The sequence below is a fragment of the Sphaerodactylus townsendi genome, linkage group LG15, assembly GCF_021028975.2.
Source record: "Sphaerodactylus townsendi isolate TG3544 linkage group LG15, MPM_Stown_v2.3, whole genome shotgun sequence".
Taxonomy (NCBI): Eukaryota; Metazoa; Chordata; class Lepidosauria; order Squamata; family Sphaerodactylidae; genus Sphaerodactylus; species Sphaerodactylus townsendi.
In genome coordinates this window covers 25,296,302-25,311,011 of record NC_059439.1, presented here as the reverse complement: position 1 = coordinate 25,311,011, position 14,710 = coordinate 25,296,302, and the positions used below count along the sequence as shown (strand labels likewise).

The window sequence follows — 14,710 nt, the reverse complement described above, 5'->3', positions numbered from 1 at the left end:
GCAATGTTAATGTTAAACTATTTATATGCCATTAAAGGTATTCGAAATCGAATCGAGTTGATCAGAAAACATAGATTTTTAAATTGATCCATTGTTTTTAGGTTTACGTTATTGAATTTTATCTCATTTCATGAACTGCTGTAAATTGCCCTGAGTCCGAAAGTGGTGGTGTGGTGAAGAAATCGAATCAAATAAACAAACAAATAAGTAAGTAAGTAAATAAATAAATAATTAAATAAGCTGAAATGTGACTCCTCAGGCAATTAGCAGCAATATGTTTGCCAACTAAGTAGCCCGAAACTCTCTTGCCGCTGGAAAGCCCTATAATAATTCCACCTAAACATCAGGAAAAACCTCCGAACAGTAAGGGTTGTTCAACAGTGGAATGCACTATTTGGGAGTGTGGCGGGGTCTCCTTCTTTGGATGTTTTTAAAGAGAGGCTGGATGACCATCTGTCAGGAGTGCTTTCATTATGTGTTTCTGCATTGCAGGGGGTTGGACTTGATGGCCCTTGGGGTCTCTTCCACCTCTATGATTCTATGATTCTTTAAATAGAAATAGGAAGGGAAACAAACGTTCAGCTATGATCTTCTGGCAGCTATATTCTCACAATCCCACTCCCTGTATACATTCTCCAATATTATTTGTGGTCACTAAATCACCATTCTACAATAATGTGTCTCGCAAATATAAATGACGCGCAATTGTATGTATACATTGTATGTATATCTATTTAAAAATCCTGAACAACAGGCAGAATTAGGGCAAACAAATCTGGACATCCAACAGTGAAAAGCTGAGAAGCAAAACTGTTGACAAAAATAGAAACAAATATAAATAAAAAATGAAGCAGCAAACAGTCACTTATGACTAACTTGTGATAAGACTGGTTCTGCTCAGTGGGTCGGCCACGTTCCTCCCCTCCCTCCTTATCTGTAGCTCTCCCGGGTTCTTTTTCTGTCTAGGAAGCTCCATAGCTGTCTCTCAAGACAGCCTAGAGGTAAAAGCTGGGCAGGGTTCTGAGGTGTCCTGTCATGTCCTACTGCTCCAGGACAAAAGAATTCTTGAGCAAGGCAACGTTCATCAGATTATATCTCACTTAAGCTGTCCCAGCCTGGAAACGATGGATGCAGTTTCAGCGTTCTGAGGAGCAGCAGAAACATTTCAGGGGCGAGAGTGGTAAGTTGCAATCAGCATACCTTTTCTTTCCAAAATGTGTTTCTCTCAGTTTTCATCCCATCCTTCCTCTATGAAAACCTGGGTGGCCTATATAGCTGTCTATCTTCCCAGCAACCTTGTGGAATAGGTTAGGGTGAACAGGGGTGGACTGGCCATTTAACTGATAATGAAATTTCCTGGTGGGTCAATGCCTTACAAGGCTGCTAGCCTCCAGGAATAAGCAAAGTTAAGTTCCAGCAACTCTTCCAGTGCCTCTGGGGCCACGGCTCAGATCTGCAGCAGTATTCTCCATAGGAGTCTCTCAGCTTCACTTGTTTCAGGGCTATTTTCACAACTTGGTCCACCCTTGAGAATGATAACAAAAAGGACCGACATATAACAAGAAACAATGAGTATGGAACTTTTACAAAGAGGAGACAGACAAACAGAACATAGAATGGTGTTCCAGAACTTCAGAACAGCAACCAGCAGACAGTGTAGAGTATTGGTTATGGTGTTACTATATTAGATTAGGGTCTGGGAGAACCAGGTTCAAATCCCCTGTCTGCCATGGAATCTTGCCGGGTGATTTTGGGTTAGTCGGTCTCAGCTTGACTTAACCTGACAGGGCTGTTGATGTTACAATAGAATGGTGGATGGGAGAAGGATGCTGTCAGTTGTCCCTATTACGGGGAACCCCCCCCCCCAGATATAAATAAAAATAAACAAAACACTGATGTGAGAGGTGAATCCAAATAAACACATGGGGACCTTTCTGTGATGCCTATTTTCACCCTGACAAGGATGTGCTTTATATCAGCATGGACTCTCGGGAGCTGGTATGTAAAGAGGGTGTTCTTGTTTACCGTTTTTTTTTCTTGAGAGCAGTGTTAATTTTTTAATTTTATTGTATTTGTACCCTGCCCATTCTGGACCACACTCAGGCTCAGATATCGGCTCAGATTACTCTCAGATATCGATCAGGCTCAGATATCGACTGAACTTTGCTGCTAGATGAAGATACTGGGCAATATAGGAGCATGAGGCAGCAGGCGGCATCTCCACAAAAGGAAGGAGGGTCTTTGTAAACGATGGTAGCTGCTGTCCCTTTGTATAGCCGCTACAGTCGCCTGGGAGAGTCTGATCATGCACAGCCAGTCCTAGATAAATAAATCTGACCTTTTGCTGACCTTATTATCATATCAGGACCAACTGGAAGGCATCTTCCTGTCACACCTTGTATGTCAGGGTTTTATTGCTTGAAGGGCAGTTCATGCAACCCAAGCATAGTGGCTGGTGAACCCAATAACCTTAGTGCTCCCTCCCAAACATGTAATAGTAAGAAGCTCTTCATGCCTAGAAGCCTAAGCGTGTTTACATGCGACAAGAGGCTTCAAAGATTTCCCAAGTAATCCCTTCATAGCAGAATAAATGCAAAGTTGTGACTAATTTGGGGGCGAGGACCCAGAGCAATTAACACCAGTTAATATTCTCGTTTTGGGATTATCCCATCTTCCAGACATTTTAAGCCAAGATTTCAGTGGCAGAACCAAGGCTCTGTAAACAGAAGGTCTCAGGTTCCCTACATTTTCAGCTTGCCTTTCTCAAAAAAAGAGCTATTTTTGTACATGGGTATCTTCTCTCCCCTCCACGTTACCCGTGCATATGTGCACACCGATAAAGCACAACAAAGGAGCTGTTTTGATATTATCTCAGGCATCATTGCATCGACATTTGTTTTGTGTGGCATTTTACTGAACGTGCATATGTCCATACCAGTAAATACGAAACAAAGAATCTGAATACAGTCTTCTGTCACAGAATATTTGCTCTTTTGTAGTGTTCATGCACACAAGCGCCCCTCCCGCACATGCAGAATAATGCACTTTCAATTCACTGTCACAATTGTGGATTTTGCTAGTCGGCACAGTAAAATCCAGATGCAAAATGCATTGAAAGTGGGTCCAAAGATATCAGCGAGGGACCAAAAATATCAGAGAGGCAAAACGAATCAAATTCAAGGAGCTAAAATCAGTGGTTGGTAGCATGTGCACAGTGTTAAATACCAAACGGGCAAACTGAAAATAAAATGAAAGGTTTCTGAGGCCCCTTCCGCACACGCAAAATAATGCGTTTTCAAACCACTTTCACAACTGTTTGCAAGTGGATTTTGCTATTCTGCACAGCTTCAAAGAGCACTGAAAGCAGTTTGAAAGTGCATTATTCTGCATGTGCGGAATGAGCCTGACATTTTGGTTCTACCCCAGAAGCCAGCTAAGATAATTTAGACACACACATATACATTTCATGCTTTCAGACTAGCATATGAGAGTCAAATGTGAGATTTGTCTGAAGAGAAGCTGCTGCTGGTTACACCCTTATAGTCAAGTCAGATAGAATTGTATAATTTTTTTAACAACAGTGTCCCTTTTCTGACTCACAGCAATTCTCCCCACCTTCTGCTACCAGTAAATCATCCCACATCAAACTAAATTACACAGCGACTAATTCCCCCCTTCCATTTCTTGCCTAACAAAAGAGAGTTAAAGAATGCCACCTACATCAACAAACGGGTTGGATCAGGAAGTTTTTTAATGGATCTATTGTTTCTTGAGATGAGGGTTATTTGATATCTCTTAAGGGTGACATGACTGGAACGCCTCGTCTCTTTGAGATCTATCAAAGAGACAAGCGTGTATTGAGGGCATGACCATGTAGGATACTCCCAACCTCTTGTTTGGAGCTTTATCTAGACATTCCGGATGCTGGATCTGGAAGAGGTGTGTCTGACATGCAGAAGTGATCAGAGTGTTAGGCTCATTCCGCACATGCAGAATAATGCACTTTCAAACTGCTTTCAGGGCTCTTTTGAAGCTGTGCGGAATAGCAAAATCCACTTGCAAACAGTTGTGAAAGTGGTTTGAAAATGCATTATTTTGCGTGTGCGGAAGGGGCCATAGACTAGGTGCTGGGAGACTTAGGTTTGAATTCCCACTCAGCCATGGAAGCTTGCTATTTGACCCTGGGCCAGTCATACGCTTTCCGTTTAACCATCTCACAGGTGTGATGTTTTGAACTTAAAATGGAGAGACAGAATGACGTTGTAGGCTGCTTTGGGTTCCCAGTGGGGCATAAATATCTACATAAATAATTCGTGCCTTCATATCCATTCTTCTCCCATGCAAATTTCATCAGTGGTTCGCAGTAGTCTCTCTAAGCATTCCCCGGTGTTGTGCGGAAGTCTCCCGGAGCTGCGTAGAACTCTCGTGGGAACTGAGCCACCCGGGAGAGCTCTCCCTGCTGGGTGGCCCCTTATCTGCGCGGCACCGATACAATGGTTGTGCATGTCCACAATTTACAGATAATGTTGCCGGTATGTCTGTAACTGGTTCCTCCAGGTCAGAGTGCAGAGTGCACCTGCTCTTAGCCACTGCTCTTAGCCACTGCTCTTAGCCACTACGCCACTGCTGCTCCCCTGGGTTTCTTTCCCCTGCTTAGGTGACCTTAGGCTAGGCAGAGTTCTCTTTGAACTCTCTCAGCCCCACCTGCTTCACAAGGGGCTTGTTGTGGGGATGGGAAGCCACTTTGAGACTCCATACAGGAGAGGAAAGTGGGGTATAATAACAAAATCTTGTTGTTGTTGTTGTTGCTCTTCTTCTTCTTCTTCTTCTTCTTCTTCTTCTTCTTCTTCTTCTTCTTCTTCTTCTTCTTCTTCTTCTTCTTCTTCTTCTTCTTCTTCGGACTGTTGTGATGTGTGGATGCAGCTGTCCAATAAACCAAGCTTTGTTGTAGTGTAATTTCCCTATGTGTGTTCCTGATCAAGCGAGATGTATTATTTTAAGATGGCAAGAGCGTGAGGCAAGTCAAGATTCCCCCCACATAAAAAACTAGCCACACTAATAAACCATGTACTGATTTTTCTATGGCGTAACAGGAAGGAGGTGATAATTGATGTAATAATTAATCCACGCTGAGTCACACAAATATCTGTCACTGACATAATTTGAAATTACTTGCTGACCTTTTCACCTCAGATTTGGGAGCAGTTAATTCAGTAGGTGCAAAGCTTAGGGCGAGGCTGGTTGCTAGGAGTCATGAGTTCTATCCCCAGATGTTCAAGGAATCCTTGAGAACCTGGTCTCTATGGTTCTATTTTAGCCAAGTACAAATTTTCAAAGCAACTCAGATAGGAAATCCATCCCTGCATAAAATCCAGCAGGTTGTGTATGCAGCCAGGAGACAGAATTCTCATGATACCAATAGTGAGCAACTAGACCTGAAAACTCATGATGCAAGGATAAGTGATGCAAACACCTACAAAAAACATTCCAAAATCTAGAATAATTTTTAAAAAAACCCCAACAGTTATGAATATACAAAGTATGACAAAACAAACGAGACTGGCAGAAATGTGAGATGGCGGAAAGGTTTTCTTTTTTTTAATTACATTTTTATTAATATTAAAAACATTCACAATCACAATAACCTTTATTGGCATCAGGTATCAGACAGTGGTTATACACTATTATTAAATTATTAGATTTAAAATCATATGTAACATCTATGGATTTTGCCCTCCAACTTGACAGTTCATTAGTAAAAATATAAAATGGATTAAAAGGGTTTAGCCATTCAGTGCAAAGACAAATTTGTAAAACAGATACCATTTGACTATATTTAAGATCCAACGCCAGGAAATGTCTGGCACTTCCCGATTTGGTTCTATTTGCTAAAAGGACATATCCACTCCTCAGCTCTGGAGAATTACTAATTAAAACAACAGGACAATTAAATTTTCCTAATATTAAAATAAGTAAATAAATAACATTGAGCCTATACATATGCATTTTATAATAACTCGATGTGCCATGGCTGGAGAATATTACTCACTTATATATAGTTTATATTTGCATGACATTGATTTCATTCAACTTTGCATTCAGTATCTTTGGCTGAAATATTTTCATTTTGAATTTCAAAGCAAAAAGTTACATTCATACAGTTACACATCTCTTAGGTACATGACCTTTAACAAGTAGCTGGCTAATCTCCCAAGCATATCAGGATCATTACTATTTAGTAATTTTACCATTGATATTTTGGATGGTTTTTTACCCCTTATCGATGGTAATAGGGCTTCTCTCTGTACGTTGTATTTTGGGCAATAGTATAAAATGTGATCCAATGTTTCGACTATGGTGAGACAGAATGGACATTCAAATACATTACAATACAAAAACATCATTTTACAGCAAATATGATATCTGTAAACCCCATAATATTTCTAACATTACAGCAATTTCTAACTAGGGGAAAAAAGAAGAAAGGAAAGGAAAGAAAAACAGAAAAAAAAATACATAGACAAAATTGGCAGAAAGGTTTTCTGCAGATACCCCTGACTCAGGCCGAATCCCCACTGTCAATTAAACCTGCGCTATTCACGGCAATAAACACAGTTTCAGCAAGCCCTCCCCACCACTTACCTTTGGAAGCCGTCTTCATCCTAGTTCCGTCGCACATTCCACCCGTAAGAGTGGGTTTTTCCAGGACCTGGTTAAAGTTGATTCTTTTGGAAAAATGCACGTTGAAGCTAAATCCGAGGGGAGGAGCAGGGATCGAATCTGCATTTGTTTTCGCGCCATTGGAGTGATGAGACAGCTTTCCAGTGAATCAGAGCGCAGTGGGCTGTGTGCGATGCGCGCGCAGCCTTTTTTTTTTGCCATGCGCTGGTCGTATCCACGTGTAAACTGGGGCACGTGAAAGCAGGGACACAGCGAGCGAATGCACACACTTGCGTGCAATTATACAATATTGTTCCCACGTCGCAATGTGGGACTTTGAGCAACAAAAAAAGTTATGAATTTTCAATTGCGGCAGAGCAATGTGCCTGCTCTGATCCAACAGCCAATCACATTCACCAACACCGCCACGTACTGATGTTGTGATGTCACCACGTGGCTGTGTGCAAATTTTTTTTTAAAAAAAGGCTCTGCCCCAACACAACACGATGGCCAATCAGGACAAGGAAGAACATGCCCGCTGAACGGATCACGTGTCGGAGGGGTGTGTTGCTTGGATCTACATTATTTGCATTTGAGATAGACATCTAAGTTTTCAGTGGAGTGGGAAGGGAGAATGTAAGATGGAAAGGTACTGTTTCTTTTGAAACCTGGTTGTATCCATATTTAATTTCTCGGGGTGGGGGATTTGGCCTGATTTATGGGGAAAAGGAGGTTTTACATATCCCGGGTAACCGTGGTGATAGAAATTGCCCACTAGGGCCAGAATACATTCCATAGAATAGTGGTGGCGAACCTTTGGCACTCCAGATGTTATGGACTACAATTCCCATCTCTGGTGATCTCTGGCCCAAAAGGGGATAAGGCGGCCTATAAGTTTAATAAACAAACAAACAAACAAACAAACAAACAAACAAACAAACAAACAAACAAACAAACAAACAAACAAACAAACAAACAAACAAACAAACAAACAAACAAACAAACAAACAAACAAACAAACAAACAAACAAACAAACAAACAAACAAACAAGCTATTCGGCTGGCCTCAACCAGGTCCAGGGCTTTTTTGGCTCTGGTCCCACCCTGGTGGAATGCTCTGTCAAGTGAGACCCAGGTCCTGTTTCTCAGACCCTGTAAAATGACTGAGGCAATAATGGGCTATGACTGAGGCAACAACGGTTCCCATCTAACAGGCTCCCTCCTCTTCCCCCTTTTCCTTTCTTCCTTAATTTCTGGATGTGAATGATTGAGGATTTGGGGGGCACAATTTAACTGTTAACCTTAATTGAGTTAAGCACTCAATCTAGGCTAGACAAATTTTATTGACTTTTGTTATTACTCAATGTTAGAAGCTGCCCTGAACTTTTAAGGGGAAGGATGGCCTATAAATTGAATTAAAGCAACCAACCAAGCAACATTTCCTGTTAAAATTAATAGCTTTCAAATTGTGTTCTGGGAAACCTTCAATGTGATGATCAGCAACAGCGGACAAACTTCCCTGCAAGTTAATTTATCTTGAGTTTTCTCATTCAATCTGGAGTAATGGGGAATGTTGCGTGCATTGTACCGTGCACCCTTCATTCATATGGAAAGGTCACCTCTCGCTAGGTGACTCTGAACAAGATTCCTCCAGCATCCCCTCTGATGCTCATTTGTAATGCGTCAAAGGCAAAAGATAAGATTTCCAGAGGGTGACAGAAAGGATTTGGGTCTTGCTATTTTACCTTTGAGTCTAACTGGGGGTGTTCTAACTATTATTGCAGGCTGCCTTGAACCACAAAGAGAGGTAGGATGTAAATGTTTCCAATAATAAATAAACAAACCCTTATATACTGCCAGAACCTGAACAGCATTCAGACATCAGTAAAGGTAGTCCCCTGTGCAAGAACAAGGTCATTAGTGAACTATGGGATGATGTCATACGAGGCAGACTTTGTTTACAAGGTGGTTTCTTATTGCCTTCCCCAGCTGTCAACATTTTACCCCCAGCAAGCTGGATACTCATTTCACTGATCTTGAAAGGGTGAAATGCTTATCGAACGTTGAGCTAGTCACCGGAAGCTGACTTCTGTCAGGATTGAACTCAGACAGTGGTGGCAAACCTATGGCACGGGTGCCAGAGGTGGCACTCAGAGCCCTCTCTGTGGGCACACATGCACAGAGTTCGTTGGGGGGGTGGGGTGGAAAATCGCCCCACACACATCTAGACCAGGGGTAGGGAACCTGCGGCTCTCCAGATGTTCAGGAACTACAATTCCCATCAGCCCCTACCAGCATGGCCAATTGGCCATGCTGACAGAGGCTGATGGGAATTGTAGTTCCTGAACATCTGGAGAGCCGCAGGTTCCCTACCCCTGATCTAGACTGACCTGAGCCACTGGACACAATGTGTAGTAACCCTGTTAAGTGCTGTTAAACCCCACTGATTTTTCAGGAGAAGAACTAAAGCACAATACCTGGGAGTAAGCTCAGTTGCTGGCAATGGGGCCTGCTTCTAAACCCTCCTAAGGTCCTGATTCACCCATTCGCAGTGTTGCACGGTTGCTTCAAAGCAAAGCCACCGACTATCACCAAGCTTACTCCTGAGTAATGTGAACCTTGGAGCCAACTTTTTTTCTAAACTAAAACCTCAGTATTCAGGTTAAATTGCTGTGTTGGCACTTTGCGATAAATAAGTGGGTTTTGGGTTGCAGTTTGGGCACTCGATCTTGAAAAGGTTCACCATCACTGAACTCAGACATCATTACGAACTGTGGTTGATAAGCCATGCGTTGGTGAAATCCTGGTTAGCTATGGTGTCTTGAATATGGATTGTTCAACAAAGCAGGTTAGTTGCTGGTCCCCAAACCAAAGTTTCAGAGGCCGTTTCCGCACGGGCAGAAAATGACGGCCTGGAGACGGTAAAAACACTGTTTCCAGGTGGCCATTCGCATGGGGGGCGCAGCTGCAGCGCAGCCGTGCCGCCCTCGCACTGCCCGGCTGGCCCGCAGCCGGCGTATTCCCAGAACGCTGGGAAGCGTTCTTTTTGGGAATATGCTGCCGTGAAGCCGCTGCCGAGCGAACGGCAGCGGCTTCACGCCGCCTCCTGCACCCGGCACTTACCTTGTCCCTGGGCCTCCGGCGCGTCAGCCAGGCCTGGGGACCCCTGGCCTGCGCCGCTCGAGCAGGTGCGCAGGGCCAGGGGGGGGCGTGTCCCCAGGCCTCGGCGACGTGCCGGAGGCCCAGGGACACGCCTGGTCGGCCGGGCGCCGGTGCTCCGCGGCGCCGGCGTCCCGCCTCTTCCCGGGACCATCCATGCGGACGGTCCCAGCGTCTTCAGGTCGGCGCGAAATGCACCGACCCAGCCGTTTCCGCTGCTATGCGGAAACGGCCATACCCTCGGGATCTGCCATTTTCTCCAGGGAAAAAGATATCTGTAACCTAGAGATCCGTTGTAAGTCTAGGAGAAGTTGAAGCCCCACCTAGATGTTGACAACTCAAGAATTAGCCAAAGGTACTGTTTTTAGCTTTCCCCACTCCCACCAACTATCCCCTGTAAATCCTATCACTGTATTGAAGGTTTTAAATGGACTATCTTTTGGACTGACAAACTGCTAAGTAATTTATGTACCACCAATCATAATTGCTACTATCGCACGTTGTTCTTTTAGCCAGTCTCCCTCTCTCTTTTCCTTTTTGAATGCTTCCCCTCCTGCAATGTTTCTTCGGCTGCCAACTCTTGCTCCGCTCAAGATGCTATTTTGACAGCTCTCACCCCACTTGTGACCTTTTCAGGCCACTCCTAGATGTCAGCTTCCCCAGGTGCCACCGACATCTGCCGAAGCACCATCTATCAACCCCCTGCCTTCTGTGCAGGTCCCAGTACGAACCTGTAAAGATAGGCCCTAGCATATAGCGTCCCATCCCATGCATGCAATCTCATGATTAATGGAAGAAATGTTCTTTTTCATTTCTGAAAAAAAAATCGGTAGATTGCATAAGAGGAGGCGCCATGAAAACACACGGGAAAAGGGACTCACATTTCTCCTCTTCTCTTGTTGCCACTCACCTCTCTGTTCTAAGCAATCTGGCCTCCCCTTCCCTCCTCCCTTCCCTTTCCCCGCATTTTCCTTCATCCTTCTCTGTTGTTTCTCCTGGTTCTCTCTCTGTTTTTTCTATCCCCCTTCTGAATGCATGAATGATAGATTCGGGCGTGTGAATGGTACTTTATTAGGCATGTTTAATCTCCCAGACAGAATATGTGGCACTGGAGACTATATTATACTATACTACTGTTGTATTACTGTTTTAACACTGTTTTATTGTAAGCCACCCCGAGCCAGTTGGGGACTAGAAATCGAGTAAATCAAATCGCATCTCACTACCAGCTCTGGCTGTTCTCCCTGACCTTGCCTTCTTTTCTGTGTGGCCATTGCCACTGCCGTTTGCTCCTAGTCCTCCTACTCCTGACTAAAATTGCCAGTGTTCACACACAATTTTGGGTTGTGACAGACATCTAAAATTCAACTTGAACTCAGCAGTTGACTTTATGAACATTTCAGATGATGTTTTCAGGATTGCTCTTTCACCCCCTATTTAGGATTTTTTTTAAAAAAACAAGCTCCGATTTTTCTGCAACTCTTTATTATTCTGTCACTGAGGAGTAGCAATAGCTTTTTCACCTGTGTTTTTCGGTCCTCTGTGGCTATTCTGCTAACAAAAAAGATTAGGGTCCAGACTGCCTGATATTTACAAGAAAGCCACAAAAGACTCTGGTAGGTAGACCTCACCCAACCAGACTTTCCCTCAAACACTTGTCTGCATTTGCCAGGATCTAAGACAGGGTGGCCAGATGTTTCACAATGGTGGAGACTTCCCAACCACAACCTTCTGTTGCCACCTCTGCTAAAGGACAATCGTTAACCCTTTCCAGTGATAGCATGTACATACAGCATTCCACACAAATGTACAAATTCCAGATCTCATGGCATGCCCCATGTTGTTGGTGACGAATCACCCAAGGTGATGAAACGCACACACCCTGCGTGCTTTTGGAAGTCTTGTAAAAGGCTCGAAGTCTCGGGAAGCTCTCGACCCACCCTCGTCCATTGTGATGAGTCTGAAGACATTTCGGATTGCGTCTTCGCTCATATCACTGTCGGTTCCTGCGGTCCACCCACTTCAATTAGGGGCCCCACTGATAATTTGCTGACACCAGCAGACCGTGACGCTCTAGACTCCCAGGGCCGGCAGTACCGGTTGGGTGGGAGACACGTTATCAGGTTCTGCTCTTAAATCTTTCCTCTCTTGTTGTGGGCGTATCAACCAAGGAGTGTCTGTCTTATCAAGTACTGGGAAAAAATAGCTTAATCAGCAGTCAATGGAGCGAGGGAAATTCCAATTTGGTCATTTCCAGGGAATGATCATTGTTTCCGCATTCTCTTTTTCCCCTGGAATCTCGAAAGATGGACCTGGTGCTGATAAAGGCCGCCTTTCTCGATGCCACCACCTAGCTTATTCCTGGGGTAGGAGTTGTTGGCGGTAGAAGGGGATAGGGTAGTAAGTCCCGCGGCAACGTGAGGATGCGATGCACGCCTACGAGCTCGTTTCATCATGGCAAGTCGCGACAGGGATCTCCGCGGTTTGGCTTGTACAAATCACCTGGATGTTGCTGGCATGGGAAGATTGCTATGGATTCTGATCAAGGGAGATCAGTCTTCACACCCATGGGAATCTAGGCCCCCGGATCTTGCCTGAATGGAAATATGATGTCACTGTTACAACTTTAGCCCAGTTACCGATGCTGAGAAAAAGGCTGGATTAGAATTCAAGGTATTGGACCATAATTGACAACCTTTAGAAAGCTGACCTATATCAGTGGTGATCTACCAACCCCAAAACAAGAGATCTGTTGTTACTCCAGACCAGGGGTCTGCAACCTGCGGCTCTCCAGGTGTTCATGAACTACAAATCCCATCAGCCCCTGCCAATTGGCCCTGTTGGTAGGGGCTGATGGGAATTGTAGTCCATGAACATCTGGAGAGCCGCAGGTTGCAGAGCCCTGCTCCAGACTGTTCACTGTACACCTCTGGTAAGAGTTCATCTTAGTGTGGATCAAAAGTAATTCAGGCCTGAAATGGTGGCACTGGAGGTAAGAAATATTCTCCCCCTCATTAGGTATGCAACAAATATGTATTATAGTGGGCACTTTTTAATGGTTTATTTCCAAAATTACCATTAAATGTGCCATGTGGTCATCTAAAACACTATTTCCCTCAGGTGAAACTTATTTTTACTGCCTCAATGCACAACTGATAGCAGCAATAGAAAAGATCCCAAAAGTTGAACAAAGGCGGTGTAGAAAATATCTGGCCCTTATTTAAAACCAACCACACCAACCTTATTCTGGGATTTGGGTGTGTTGTATATGTCATATCTACCTCACTTGACTGAAAAAGTCTAGATGGCTTTCCATTGTTGTTGTTGTTGTTGTTGTTGTTATTAAATTTTCCAAATAAAAGAAAAACCTTGACAATAATCATAACCTCACAGACAAGTACATTGAGACCCAACATGGGAAAGTGTTTAAGAGTGGTGGACTCTAATTTGGAGAACCAGGTTTGATTCTCCACTCCTCCACATGAGCTGTGGAGTCCTATCTGGTGAACCAGGTTTGTTTCTCTGCTCCTACACGTAAAGGCTCCTGGGTAACCTTGGGTTGGTCACAGTTCTCTCAGAACGCTCTCAATCCCACCTCTTTCACAAGGTATCTGCTGTGGGGGGGAAAGGGAAGGTGATTGTAAGCCACCCTGGGACTCCTTACAGTTGAGAAAAGGGGGGTATGAATCCAAACTCCTCCTCTTCTTTTTTCATCTTCTTCTTCATGTAGACAAAAGGTCTCATGTAAGCAATCGCTCCTGAGCATGTTAGACCAAGTGTCTGCCCTGGTAGGAAAGGCAGCTTCATGTCTCCTACGATGTGCAGCTCGAAAAAGGGAGAGGCTATGGCTCAGAGCCCATGCTTTGCACGCGGAGAATTTCCCAGGGTCAGTCGCCGGCATCGCTCGTCACAAGGGCTTGGGTAGGAGGTGTTGAAAAAGAAATGTCTTTGCCTGAGATGGAGAGCCGCCGGCAGTCAGAGCAGAGAACAGCGTTGAGCTAGAAGAAAGGTTCATGGGTCTGATTCACAACATGGTCTACCTCCATTAGCAACACACCTGCAACATCACTTTTTTTTGGGGGGGGGGAGGTGAAAACAAATTGGGCTTAAGGCTAGAAATGCCTTGTTCACCTTCCAGTTTTGCCTCTTTATCTGCCTTAGCTGTGGGTGCAACCAACCCGATTGCCTACATACCTGCGGGGCCCCATACCAAAAACAGAAATTAATTTTCTTGCAGGTGTCTTGTGGACGCCCTACACAACAGTGTTGGCTGAACCTTGGCAACGGTTAGTGAACATATCTTGATGCCAACCATGTGTGGTGGGGTGGTGGGATGGGTGATTACGTTGGAGACGCAGTGACAAGACCAGTCATACAAACACATTACTGAGGGAGGGAGGGGAACTTGCCAGGTGATTCCATTCATACTGCTGAGCTGCGTTTAGGATTCTTTTACATACATGTGGTGGCAGAGATGAGGGTTCTTTTTAACACTTTGTGAGACAGGAAATAGAATATTCCCTCCATTGAGTTCTGCACTGTTTTTCCTCCCAAACATTTTGTTAGCAGCCTCAAAATGTTTTCAATGGATCCACCCTTTTAAAACAATTCTCTGGTTGAAATGTTTTGAAAATGTCTTTGGTTGCTGTACCATCTGTTGACTGTTTTCCATGCATCTCTGCTTCCCTGAACTTCTTCCATGGAGCCATTTTTTTGAGCTCACACCATTCCTCCTTGCCTGTTTATTTACAGCATTTTAAAAAAATTTTGGGTGGCCAATCTTTGAAGCATCAAGTATACAAGGAGTAGAGAATCACAGCACAGGACTTTGAAGAACTGAAGCACCAATTCAACACAGAACTCAAAAAAACAGAGGGGAAAAAAATCATGT

The 14,710-nt window shown here is 44.1% G+C and overlaps 1 protein-coding gene across 1 annotated transcript in view; it reads left to right on the top strand.

Annotated features, from left to right (window-relative positions):
• The first annotated feature begins 957 nt into the window (after nucleotides 1-957).
• Nucleotides 958-14,710, top strand: part of LOC125444881 (serine protease 27-like) — a 50,466-nt gene continuing 36,713 nt past the window's right edge. Inside the window, exon 1 of the mRNA XM_048517631.1 lies at nucleotides 958-1,180. Coding sequence (XP_048373588.1) covers nucleotides 1,129-1,180 — 52 coding nt within the window. The 5' untranslated portion in view covers nucleotides 958-1,128. The remainder of the gene's footprint in view (nucleotides 1,181-14,710) is intronic.